The sequence below is a fragment of the Pararge aegeria genome, chromosome 18 (assembly GCF_905163445.1).
Source record: "Pararge aegeria chromosome 18, ilParAegt1.1, whole genome shotgun sequence".
Classification (NCBI taxonomy): Eukaryota; Metazoa; Arthropoda; class Insecta; order Lepidoptera; family Nymphalidae; genus Pararge; species Pararge aegeria.
The window spans coordinates 409525-422319 of NC_053197.1; the positions used below are offsets into that span (position 1 = coordinate 409525).

General features: G+C 35.3%; 1 protein-coding gene across 1 annotated transcript; it reads right to left on the minus strand.

The window, feature by feature from the left end:
- Positions 1-818: 818 nt before the first annotated feature.
- Positions 819-12093, minus strand: LOC120631377. Its single transcript, XM_039900916.1, has 5 exons — positions 11598-12093; positions 5865-5966; positions 4503-4688; positions 2935-3085; positions 819-1221 (listed from the first exon to the last, which is right to left on the minus strand). The coding sequence occupies exons 2-5, from the start codon at positions 5943-5945 to the stop codon at positions 1109-1111; spliced, it is 531 nt and encodes a 176-aa protein (XP_039756850.1). The 5' UTR covers positions 5946-5966; positions 11598-12093; the 3' UTR covers positions 819-1108.
- Positions 12094-12795: the final 702 nt, after the last annotated feature.

The following is a 12795-nucleotide window of genomic DNA, read 5'->3' on the forward strand; positions in this document are numbered from 1 at the left end:
TTTGTTTCTCAAAAAGAGTTATTTAAAATTAAGAAATTTACAATCAAATAATTTTGAATTGGTTATGGCAAAAAAAAGTTTCTCTGGGCCTTAAAACGTAACATAACGTAGGTGTTACGCTGTGTTTTGTCACACTTCAACTGACAACACCTTTCAAACGCCAGAGCGTTTCAATCAACCACGGCCGTATCCTCACACCAGACAAACACTCCGACATTAAGCCACGTGTATTAAGAAGGCCCATAATATACATATTTTATTAATGTAATGAGAGAGATCACCAGATTGCCTTGTGTGTGAGATTTCTACCTACGATTTTTAACTACGATCGATTATGGTATCGAAGTCGCGCCATCTAGTGACGGTACAGTTTCCCAGTATTGGAGCTAGATGGCGCTCTTTCAAACAATATATATTTCTATTATCTATATATATAAATCATATATAGATAATAGAAATATTCTCACATCATCATCACAGAATATTCCGGCCAATCAATCACAGACGGACATCGTCGTTATATTTTGTAAATAGCTAAAATCTAAGAGTACAGACAGAAAATGAAACAGCCTGATGTTGGAGTAAGTGAAATCTCATGGTCATGTTGGATGACTGAGTGCCAAGTGAGACATTGTCTACGTCCGTTTTATCGATCACGTGAAAGTTTTTTATACCTTACTTGCCTTATGTTTTCATTACGTTTTAGTGTAAAGTTTATTTTAAATTGAATTAAAACAAGTGCATTAATTAAAAAAAATTAAAAAATAGTTTTCTTTACGAATGTTTCTTTTTATAATTATTTAATTTTTTTACAAAACATCTTTTTTTACACTAAAAAACAATAAAAACATTATTAACCAACATAATAGGACAAGCAAGAAAAATTGAGTACACGATTGATACGGTATCGAAAGAGCGGCATCTAATGACAGGACGGTTTCCCGGTCTTGTCACTAGATGCCGCCCCTTCGATTCCATATAAATCAAAGTTAACTTTCACGCGATCGAGCAAGTAAACGTGAAGTAGAGAATCTCACATTTGGCACCTTGGTAAACTCAGGATCGAGGTAATATGGCACGGGCCGGCCGACTGACGGAATGTAGCGCGTTAGTAGTCGACCTTGTCGGGCTCCAACATGTAGTCGGGCGCCAACATGTGCTCGTCGCTCTTCAGCAGCAGGTAGTAGCTGTTCACGCACAGGATGCAGTAGGTCAGGACGGCTGGCAGGACAGACAGAATTACTTGTTACTTTACTATTTTTTTGTTCAATTCCACGTTCTGTTAATTAAGTATGCCCCGAATGCCAACTAAATAAATAAATAAACATACTACGACAATACACACCTCGCTATCTAGGCCCAAAGTAAGCGTAGCTTGTGTTATGGGTACTTAGATAGCTGTTGAATATTTTTAAGAATATAATATACATAAATACTCATAATATACAGATAAACACCCAGACACTGAAAAACATTCATTTCCATGACACAAACATTAACCAGTTGTTGGAATCGAACCCCCGCCCACCTATGGTTCCATAAAATAGGTAAGTAATTATTATAAACAAAAAGATTTGGTCACCTATAAAATAATTATGACCACGCATACTCACGCATACACAATTCTATTACAAATGTATTGTTTTAATTGGAGATGTCTCTTAAAAAGTTCAATATTTGTATTCAACGTAAGCTTATAGAAGTCCTATTATAGTATAAAGGACTACGTAATTGACAAAAAAGCTTGGGTGTAAATTATTGCTAAAACCAGGTTGCTCTTCTAATAATTTTAAATGACATTGTGAGATGGTGATAACAAAAAATAAAAAAAAAACACCCGGCTAAGTTTGTTGTGGACTTCTTCTTAGTCCAGGACGCGTTTGGAACCCTCGTAGCTTTAGTTTTAAGTTTACGAATGTGGTTATCGCCATCATCTCACTACCGTGTAACTCTTATGTACGAATCAAGTGCCACCTGTAGGCCTACTTGAATAAAGATATTTTTGACTTTGAATGAATCCATTACACATTTTATGAAAAGAGGTTACTATACAATTGATGAATTTCTTAACGACAAGGCTGCTTGGAAGCAGCTTCTGCTGCAGCTGCTGCTTCCAGGCGGGCTTGTCGTTAAGAAATTCACTAATCAGGTAGTAACCACAATTGGTGAAATGTGTTGTAACACATTGTTTAAACTTGGATAAAGGTAGATCTAATATTACCTCCGGTATCATGTTATAAAAGCATATACCTATATCCCACTTTTCACGGATTTCTGCACTTTTTCCAGACGATTTGCAGATATCACTAATTTATTTCCATTTCCAGGTAGCCGATTGTTTATATCGACTTTTGTTTATAATTACTTATGTTTGGTTTAACAAAGATAAAAAATATATTGCGATGCCACTGTAGGTATACCTGTTTCTTTAAATTCGGCTCGAAGGGAAGGGTATGTTTTGGTTGAAACACCGAAACATAGACTCTAGGAACACTAAGCACTCAATAAGTTCAAAGTTTATATAAAACGTAAGCTTACAGAAAAATCCTATTATAATATTAAGGATTATTAAACCATAAAAAAGCTTGGGTGTGAATTGCTCTAGCTTCATAGCTTAAATTAAATTTACTGGAGGATGGTGATAACAAAAAAATAAATTTACCCGGCTAAGTTTGTCGCGGGCTCTTCTTAGAGCAGGGCGCGTTTGGAACCCTCGTAGCTTTAGATTTAAGTTGGCGAACGAAGTTATCACCATCCCGTTACAATTATGTAAACAAATATGTATGAACGCTTCATAAGTGATAGGCCTACATGAATAAAGAAATTTTGAATTTGAATTTGAATTTGCACGGATGGCGCTGCGCAGAGGTGCGGAGGGGAACCTCGCCAGCCGCCAGACTCGAAGCGCGTGCACGTAGCGCGCGGCGCACTCACCGTAGAACGCGAGCCCCTCCACGAAGGCCAGGAAGATGTCGGAGCCGCTGGCCGAGAAGCCGTAGCACATGGACACCAGCACGTACAGCAGCGCCGCGCCCTGCAGCCCCACCATGAGCCACACCCACGTGCGCAGCGCAGAGCTTTTCCTCTGAGAACGCATCACTCACTTTATACCAGCTCACTGGCAATCAACGATAGACAATTAAGAACATAACAGGAGAGTTGATACGGATTGGTGGACGTCACCTTTGAGAACATTATGGAGAACCGTCAGGCATGCAGATTTCCTCGCGAGTTCTTCCTTCACCATTGAAGCGAGTGATATTTTAATTACTAGCTCATAGAAAAGTCCTATTATAGTATTAAAGACTTCGTCAACGATAAAAAGCTCGGGTATTAATATAATACTATTGGCTCTAGCCAGGTTGCTTCTTAAATAGTTTTAAAAGACAATGTGTGTGATAAAAAAAACAACCGGCTAAGTTTGTTGCGGGCGTTTCTTAGACCAGGGCGCGTTTGGAACCCTCGTAACTTCAGTTGACGAATTTAGTTATCCATCAACACAATTCTATGTCATATTATACATGTAATGTACGCATCAAAAGTGCCACCTATGTGCCTTTTTGAATAATGAATTATTTGACTTTGACTTACAACGCACATAACTTAAAAAAGTGCGTAGAATTTAAAAAGTGAAGTATTTTCATTAATGACATAACCTTGCTAAGGTATATTATCCGATACCAGAATATTGTTTACTGAGAGCAATGTATTGTTTATTGACGTGAAAAAGCTTTTGGGGGTCTAAACAACTCTCTTACTTATAATTTTGCATACAATTAATCAAATGCAATACCCAAAATTTAAACATGTGACAGCCACTGTACTACCCAATGAGGAATTTAACATCGTGGAAACAAAAACTTTGCAGAAAACAAGTTTGAATGTAAATAATTAATCACAGAATATATTTTATATTTTTGTATAAATGTTTTATGGGTTGTTTAATATGAACCATATAATATATGTTTATTTTATTTTTATTTAGTTAACTCTTAATATTTTACTTATATAGGTAGGTAGGTACCACGTAAAAATTACCTATAGCAAATTCTCGTATGCCTTTATTTGCCTGGAATAGATCGCTATAGAGCGATGAGGCCGCCAAATTGTACCTTCTACCTTATTGTGCTATTGTATATGTATCTCTGTGAATTTTCACTGTGGTGTGTTCATTCACATACTCAATTATGTTCTCTTGCAAATAATCGCTAGACTGGACTATTTTAGTTTCATATGCACACACACCGCCTTATCTAGTATGACATTCATGTATAATTGTAAAATTTTCATGTATAATTCTGTTGTTCTAGAAAATGGGTCCGAAATAGTTATTGAGAAATAAATGCAAAGGGTTCGGAATAACGACAGTGTACGGGAGCGCGTGATGCGCTCGACCGCAATGGGAAGATCTTTTCCCGAGCTGGCGTTGTGTGGTCGGGGACCCAGGTTCGTCATCGGCAGCACACAGTCAGTAGTGAGCCCCCGAGAGCAGTCATTGTTACCATGAATGCGGCGGTGAGCAGCGTGGCCGCGAGCACCACGTGCACGGCGGACACGGCCGTCACGGCCACGGTGATGGTGTACCACGTGCTGTACAGGCGGTCCTCGCCGTCCTCCACCGTGCCCGCGTGCCCGCTCGCGTCATTCACGGCCAGTCCGCACACTACCATGAACGTCAGAGACACTATCTGGAAGGGAGAACACTTCCTGTTACTTTGATTTGACGGTCGATTGGCGCAGAGACCCTGCTTTCTGAGTCCAAGGCTGTTGGTTCGATTGCCAAAACTGGAAAATGTTTGTGTGATGAACTTAAATGTTTTTCAGTGTCTGGGTGTTTATATGTATATTATAAGTATTTATTTCTACTATTCATAGACATTTTTATAAATTTAAAATGCATTTAAAAAAATTTGGCAACACTGGCAGTCGCGGCCTGGGCGCTTTTTCCAATTAAGCTTTAAATTTATAAAATTGATAATTCCTCCAAGTGAAGGTAAAAACACTTATACAAATTATAAAATTCATAGACATATTCATCAGTCATCTTAGTACCTATAACACAGGCTACACTTACGCCGGGGTAAGTAACGCCTAATCAAAGAAGATTCCTTGGCATACACTACTAGGTAACCCATATATCTTGTCTTGCCCCAAGGTGTGCCATTTTGTCTTTGTCTAATCATATTTTTCATTTTTCGCAAAAATATTAATACGGCTTTGTAAATAACTACAAATAATTGTAGGTAAATTATTTTTTTTATATGTTAAGTGTCACTTTACGAGTTCCTAAACTTTAAGATCCGCCGGATCTGAGTCGTAACTTAAGTCGCCTAACGTCGTCACAAAAGAGTTCGTGAAATATCTAGTAATTTCGGTGATTCCTGGAGGAAAAAACGTCCTCCAGGAATCACCGAAATTACTAGATATCCGATTAAGGCTATTCCTAGGTTAAGTAAAAACGGGCATTAGTCAAAGGCTTCTAGAGCATGGGAGTAACATTGACCAGTACCTGCGACAGATAACTGCGTAAATTCGAATTCATATTTAATTAAATTCAAATCAAATTCAATAAAAATAAAACTTTGAAAAAAGCAGAAGAGCAAAAGATGTTCAAATGATATTAAAAAGGTAACAAGATGCAAGCCAGCAAGTTAGCTCACGATGATTTCCTTCACCGTTATAGCAAGTGATATTTTCATTGAAACGCACATTACTTAGAAATTAGTGGTGCATGCTGAGATTCGAACTCGTAACCACTAAGATATCACCGCTTCGTATCATATCAGTAATACAAGCTTATAATTATTATAAAGATACGATATGGGTATCGTGGCAGGGCTTTACAGATCTAAGAGATAACTTACCAAGTGAAAAATTCCAATGATCTTAGTTCCAGCTTCGAGGCCGAAACACCAACAGAAAGACGTGATGTGCGGCACCGCCATTCTACTGGCACCGTCTGCTCTCTGTAAATAAACACGAAATATATTTTAATAATTTCTGAAGACTCATAATTTCCATATAAATAGAAATAGAAAATATTCATTAGAAAAACTCAGTACAGTATATCTTTGGAATCCTGACCGCTAAACTAGGAAATCCCGTATCTTAGGTGCCAGTGCCTTCCCAAACATCGATTTAATCATTGAGATAATATCCTTTAAAACTTTACAAAGGTGTGATGAGTTCCTTAACGGTTAAGTGAGAATAGCATGCTGACTGAAATGCGTGTGTTTGTGTGTATGCATGTGGTGTGTGTGTTTATGTTAACCATGAAGCGGTTTTTTTTGCATTCTTCATATATAGTCAAATAATTCTTAACTGAAAAGAAAAGATGCCCAAAAACTTTTAATGTGCGCATAGATATGTAAATAGTTTTTAGACTTTGGTGATGACATTCGTAAACTTAAAACTGAAGCTGCCAGAGTTACGAACACGCCCTGTAGGGCTTGTAATTACTGTATCTATCCATTTTCTCGTCTTATCTCGTAGAATACTCGTAGGCTGGGTAACTAGCCGCGGCCGTAGCCTCCCACCAATATTTCGAAATTATAGATCCCCATGTTGTCCCGTTCGAGAATGTAATCCGAGACCTACGCTTGTAAAACAACAGTGCTTACCGCGTCGCCTGGAAGTTCGTCAATATGTTAGCTATAGTCTAATCTTCGGACATAAAATTGGAAAAAATATTGTAGAAAATGAATATATGGAGTCAATTCGCGGTTGTACTGAAACCGTTTATAATTATTTAATTAAAGATTCCTCAAAACGTTCTTTAAGTTGGTGGGGATATATCTCAACTAAGTAACAAATAATGTTAAATTGAAAGTCTCAAAAGTTTAAAATCTGCGCGTAACAAAACTACTGGATCACTTACGTTTACATTTTTACTCCATACTCTGAAAATGCAAACGTATAAGCAACTGCGTTAAAATATCGATCAAACATCCGTATTAGTCTATGGTATCCAAAGAACTCTGATATTATTTTTAGTTCGTTTATGGTACCCAATATAAATATGTAAAGTACTAAACGCGAATTAAAATAAAGTGCGTAACTGTGCAGTTTGTCTGTAGGTACTGCACTGATATATCGGCTTCTAATAATACGTTGAGTCGATATAAGTTTCTGGTTTGCAGGAACGGTCATATATTAAAAGAATAAATAAATATACTACGACAATACACACATCGCCATCTAGCCCCAAAGTAAGCGTAGCTTATGTTATGGGTACTAAGATGACAGATGAATATTTTTATGAATGAAATGTAATGAAATACATTACCTGTACATAAAATACTTATAATATACATATAAACACCCAGACACTGAAAAACATACATGTTCATCACACAAACATTTTCCAGTGGTGGGAATGGAACCTTGGACTCAGAAAGCAGGGTCGCTGCCCACTGAGCCAAATGGCCGTCAAAAAAAAACCAAAGTACATCTTTTTTCCGCGCACAAATGGTATTGTTATAAATAACCTGGTACTAGTTACAGACTTATAGCGTATTCAAGTGCGAAAGGAAGATCGAATGTAAGTCCCTTCATAATTTTATATGAAAATGTCATGATTTGATAACTCCAGGTAACCGTATAATTAAAAAAAAAAAACAGCTAGGATTTTTTCAAATATTAAAATTAAGGATTTAACTTTAAAAGCACTGAACATCTTACTCAAAGTAGCGAAGAATAACTTAACCCACCCCGCTGGTCCAATGTGGGTTGGCGAGCTTATATATAAGATACTTAACATCCCTGCGCAACATCTTAGTTAACGGTTATCATGAGATGTTAGATGTAATGCTCAACAAAAGTGGCTTAATTTGGCTCTAATCAACTATGCTTTAACAATGCAATCGATCAAACATTGCACTAATTATCTTTTACATGATTATCATAACATACTCCTAACGACTAATAATGAATAAAAAAAACTATGTCCTTGTACTCCTTGTAAAAAGGGTGGCAAGATTTGAGTCTCAAAAATCAAAATATATGAATTAAATTATGTAACGAATTGGATGATGATTATTATTGTACAGTCCATCTTGATTATTCTGATTATTGAAATCTTAATTACATATTTAATACATATACATAGATAATCAGGAGCCTGTTATTTTCATTGCACCAAAGAGAGGGAAAAAAATATTTTTGAGCTAGTTAGTAAGAAGCGAAAATCTTCAAATCTTTTAATTAAGATTTTTTTTTTATGCAAACGTAAACATATCGAAATTTCCTATTATAAAATAAAGGATGCAATAAACAATATTGGAGTAATTCAACTCTAACTAGATAACCAAAATAATTATATAAAAATAACCAGCTATGTAGTTTATTTTGAGTTTACAAATGTAACTATCACCATAACACCTCACTACAATGAAAATATGCCTATTTGATTTTATCATTATAAAAACTTAAGTATAATGAATGTTATCACTTGAACCACAGATTATATAGTACACATTAAAACAGCGGGCCCAGTCAAGGTCACTACTTGTCTTTCTTAAATGTTGTTCAGGATGGACCCACAATACAGGATACATCTTTTTCTTCTACTTCTAAAATTTTATCTACATAAGATACCTAATTATTTGAGAGATTAACACTAATATACCTGTGATAGTTATATCTAAATTGATTACACAACAAAAATAAATGTTTATTTATGTAATAACCAACTTGAGCATTTTACAAGTTACACAAAATAAATATTTCATTTCAAGATCGGAGGTCAAAAAGAAAACTACATTGGAGCAGGTTGATAGCCTATTCCTAAGCTCTAGGCCTAAGATAAACCAGCCCCACCGCCCAGGTATGGAGTAATTTAGGCTTGTGATCACATGAAATTGATTAAAGATTTAGATTAGATTAAACTTCAAAAACATTAATTCTTCATACTGCATAATGCATCATACTGTGGTATATGTGTTCAGACTTGACCATAAAACTGGATCTAATTACAATGGTAGCTTAAGTAATAAAAACTATGTAAACTAAAGGTAAGGTAGGTTAGCATGTTTAACTATGGATTACAAGAACCAATTTGGTTTTACTGTAGAGTATACACATTAAAAATTGGTCTTTGTGTTAAAAAAAATTATAGACAGTCCAGAGTTAGCTTCAGAGAGAATTTTAAACCATTATTCCTGTAACTTAATTATCATGATAATATTTGTTGCAGCTCACTAGACCACATGGGACAGGTGGACATCTGTTCTATAACCCTCTCACATATGAGAGCAGGCTTTTGCCCAGCAGTGGGCATGTTTGTAGTGTTAGTGAGGTTAAGTCAAACTAAATAATAAAAATAATAATAATCATCATTTATTGCAAAATACACGTCAATAAGGTTTTACATGTTGGTTTAGGGTACAGTGTATTGCCTGTAATTTGGCAAGCAATGTTACAAAATTGTGATAACCGCCCAACTAATTGGTGTCAAAAGAATATAATAATAACACTTAGATTAATAACTTGTCACATTAATTAATAACGATTAAAATCGTATTTTGAAATACAACATTTAAACTTTTAGACACATTGGAAATAGGCAGGCTGATCATAAATAAAAAATATTGATAAAGTTATTCTCTAAATTGCAAATAGTCATTTATGCTGTAAAATGTTTTAGAGCTAAGCCATTCATATAATTTTCTCTTGAATGGAGCGAATGATAATGACTTGGTATTTTATTATATATGTTGATGCACATCCCAAAACGCAGATTGATTTTCATAAGAACTGCCTCCCTCAGTTTTCCTTATACAATTTTATGAGAATTCACATAATCCTGTTTAATTTGTCAATATGAGCTATTCGTCAAAACAGATTAATCAGTTTTTTTGAGACTTCATAGGTAAGTATAGGACATAATCAGCGATGGCAGGGTGGTTACTCTTTATAATATAATTCTGAACCTCTCTGATCCTATTGACCCAGTACATGGAAAAATGCAGGATTGGACAGAATAAATAATCAGAACCATAAATTTAAAAGATTATATTTTGTCAAATTCATCTGAGAAGCAGTGATACCCCAATGGGCAGGACTTACACTTTACTTTTTGGGGCTGAGTATGAGTTCCAGCACGCATCTAACTTTTCTTGGTTATATGCATTTTAAGCAATTAAAATATCACTTGCCTCAATGGTAAAGTGAAATGGAGTCACACAATACGTGGTCTACTACTACTACCTTAAGGTAATATTAGATCTACCTTTACCTAAGTTTAAACAATATATTAAAACACATTTAACAAATTGTGGTCACTACATGATTGATGAATTCCTTAATGACAAGTCTGCTGGGAAGCAGGCCACTCCGCTCTCATCTCTCACAAAACAGAAAAATTCTAAATATTGTTAAACTATAAAATGATGTTGGAAAAGAGCAATCTGCTGAGTTTCTTGCCCGCTCTTCTCAGTGGAATCTGCCTACCAAACCGGTGGTAGAGTCACTACAAACAGACTGGCTTGACATTTGAAAAGTGCTTATAAATTAGGCCTACTTGTAATAAATGAATTTTGAGTTTGAATTTGAACTTAACCCCTTTCCATTGTGGGAGTAATGTGTGGATATAATGATGATGATGATTTTATCAAATTCATTGTCTTATGTTTATCTACTTATCCAACTTATTGTTTAGAATAACATGTTGTATTAGTAGGTAATACGTACCTACTAATTTACTGTAGGTATTTCATTTATGCCAAGTAAGCCTTTTTAGGCTTTTTTCAAACCTCTTAGTTCGGAATGCCAATTCTACCGACAAAAAGCTAAAAAGCAACTCAGCTTAATCTTTTCCATATCAATAAGAATATTTTCTTCAATTTTATGTTCAGATGAAAGCATAGCCAAAGATTCAGTGCATCATCATCAAGTATCTTAAGGGATGGGAAACAGATAAGCACAGGTTTCCATCCTTTTTAGGATAGTGACCATTACTGCCGAGTTTGATAGACCGGTTTGATTTTAACTCGGACAGAGTGGTTTTGATGTGCAAGATGGGAAAAGCGAACACTTACACAAGACATATATAAACATCACAAAACAGTATAAAATATACAGGTTACAGACTATAAATAACAAAGGCAAGAAATAGACCGATTAGAGTTTATTTTTTTGTGAATGAATGAATTTAATTAAGGAATTTAGAACTTTTTTGTTAGTTGATGAGAGGAACAGAAGAGATTTAAGATCTATGGGTTTAGGCACACAGGAAAGGAGAATGTTGTACAGGTAAACTGTTCTGTTTGGGCCATTAAAAAGGATGTGGTCTGCAGTGCCTTCCTCAAGGCCACATACACAGATGGGGGGATTGGATAATACCCCATCTGTGCATGCGTGAGGATGTACAAGTGTGACCAATACGAAGTCTGCAGACGAACCAACTCTTTTAGAAAATCGCATAAAACGAAATCATTGTCATTTATAGCCCGTAACCTAATTTAAAAATCGAATGTTATGAATAAATTAAACTGCAAAGAGCAAAGATGCGATCGTAAAAAGTCGACCGTTTATGTACCGTGGGTATTTCTAAGAGTATATATTTACGATTTATTCATATTTTTTATAAATATGTTTACCTTGTTTATTGATGTTTTTTACACTTGAAACTCGTATGTCAGTGGCAAAAAATTCGGTAAACTTCACAAAATACTTCCGTATTTTATCAACGTTATAATTGAATCTTAGACGAACACACAACTAACTGTTTGTATTAATTTATTTTAAAATAAATTGTAAATATATCATTCGCTGGTCGGATTCAAGACTGTCGCTTTTAGAATGAAAAATGAGGATAATGAATTTAAGCGAAAAAGAGACAGTTGTTGCCGATTAGCACGCGAGTGAAGAGATGAGCAATACAAACGTGACGTAGTATTTATTGACGTATTCGGCACATTCAGCAGGCTACGATGACGTTTGAGGTTCGGGTTTTCTAGAGATACAGGACCGGGTTTCATCCGGTCCTGTAGTTACATATTATTTACATATTTATTGCGAATGGAAGCTAGTTCTAGCACATAGAAATCAAACTTGATTTGTACAAAAAATTATTAACTTTTTTAATTGGTATTATAACATTTATTTCAGATGCCGATTCGTTTGGTTATAAAAAAAAACGTTTTTATAGAAATAGATCACGACATATTTTTTTATATTTCACTAAATTAAATTTCCTGTCTCGATTTACTTTATATAGTTGCATAAAGATGCAACTATTTCACGCGAAACGAAACAGGAATTTAGCATGTTAATTTCGGCTTGATGCTGCAAAACAACGGCCTTGTCGGTCCAGTGGTTAGTATTCGACAACGGATCACGAGTTCCTAGGTTCATTGTTCCAAGTATCTCTCATAAAATATAGTTGTCCTTTGCGCAGCAGTGGAACTTTGTGGAGGATAAAGAACAGTTCCATGAGTAATTCCTTGCGTGTTAATTCACCTCAGTATTTGGACATCGATGTGAACGACAAAATATGCGTGAAACACAATGATAACATCTAGATATAAGTGTTTACTTAGTACCTACCATATTTTTTTTCAAATAAAGAATTTAAATTTGAATTTATGATTATGGACCAGAACGTTGTTGAATCCCAATTTTCTCTTTTTACGTTTTATACTAACCCACGATGTAAAAAGACATGTGTTATAAGTTTGACGTGTGTATCATCGTAACTCCCAAACGAATGGATCGACTTGGATGCGGTTTATTTTTTAACAGTTTGTAGATTAATAATAAGCAGATTTCGAAATCGGATCGAATTCAAGTGGCAGG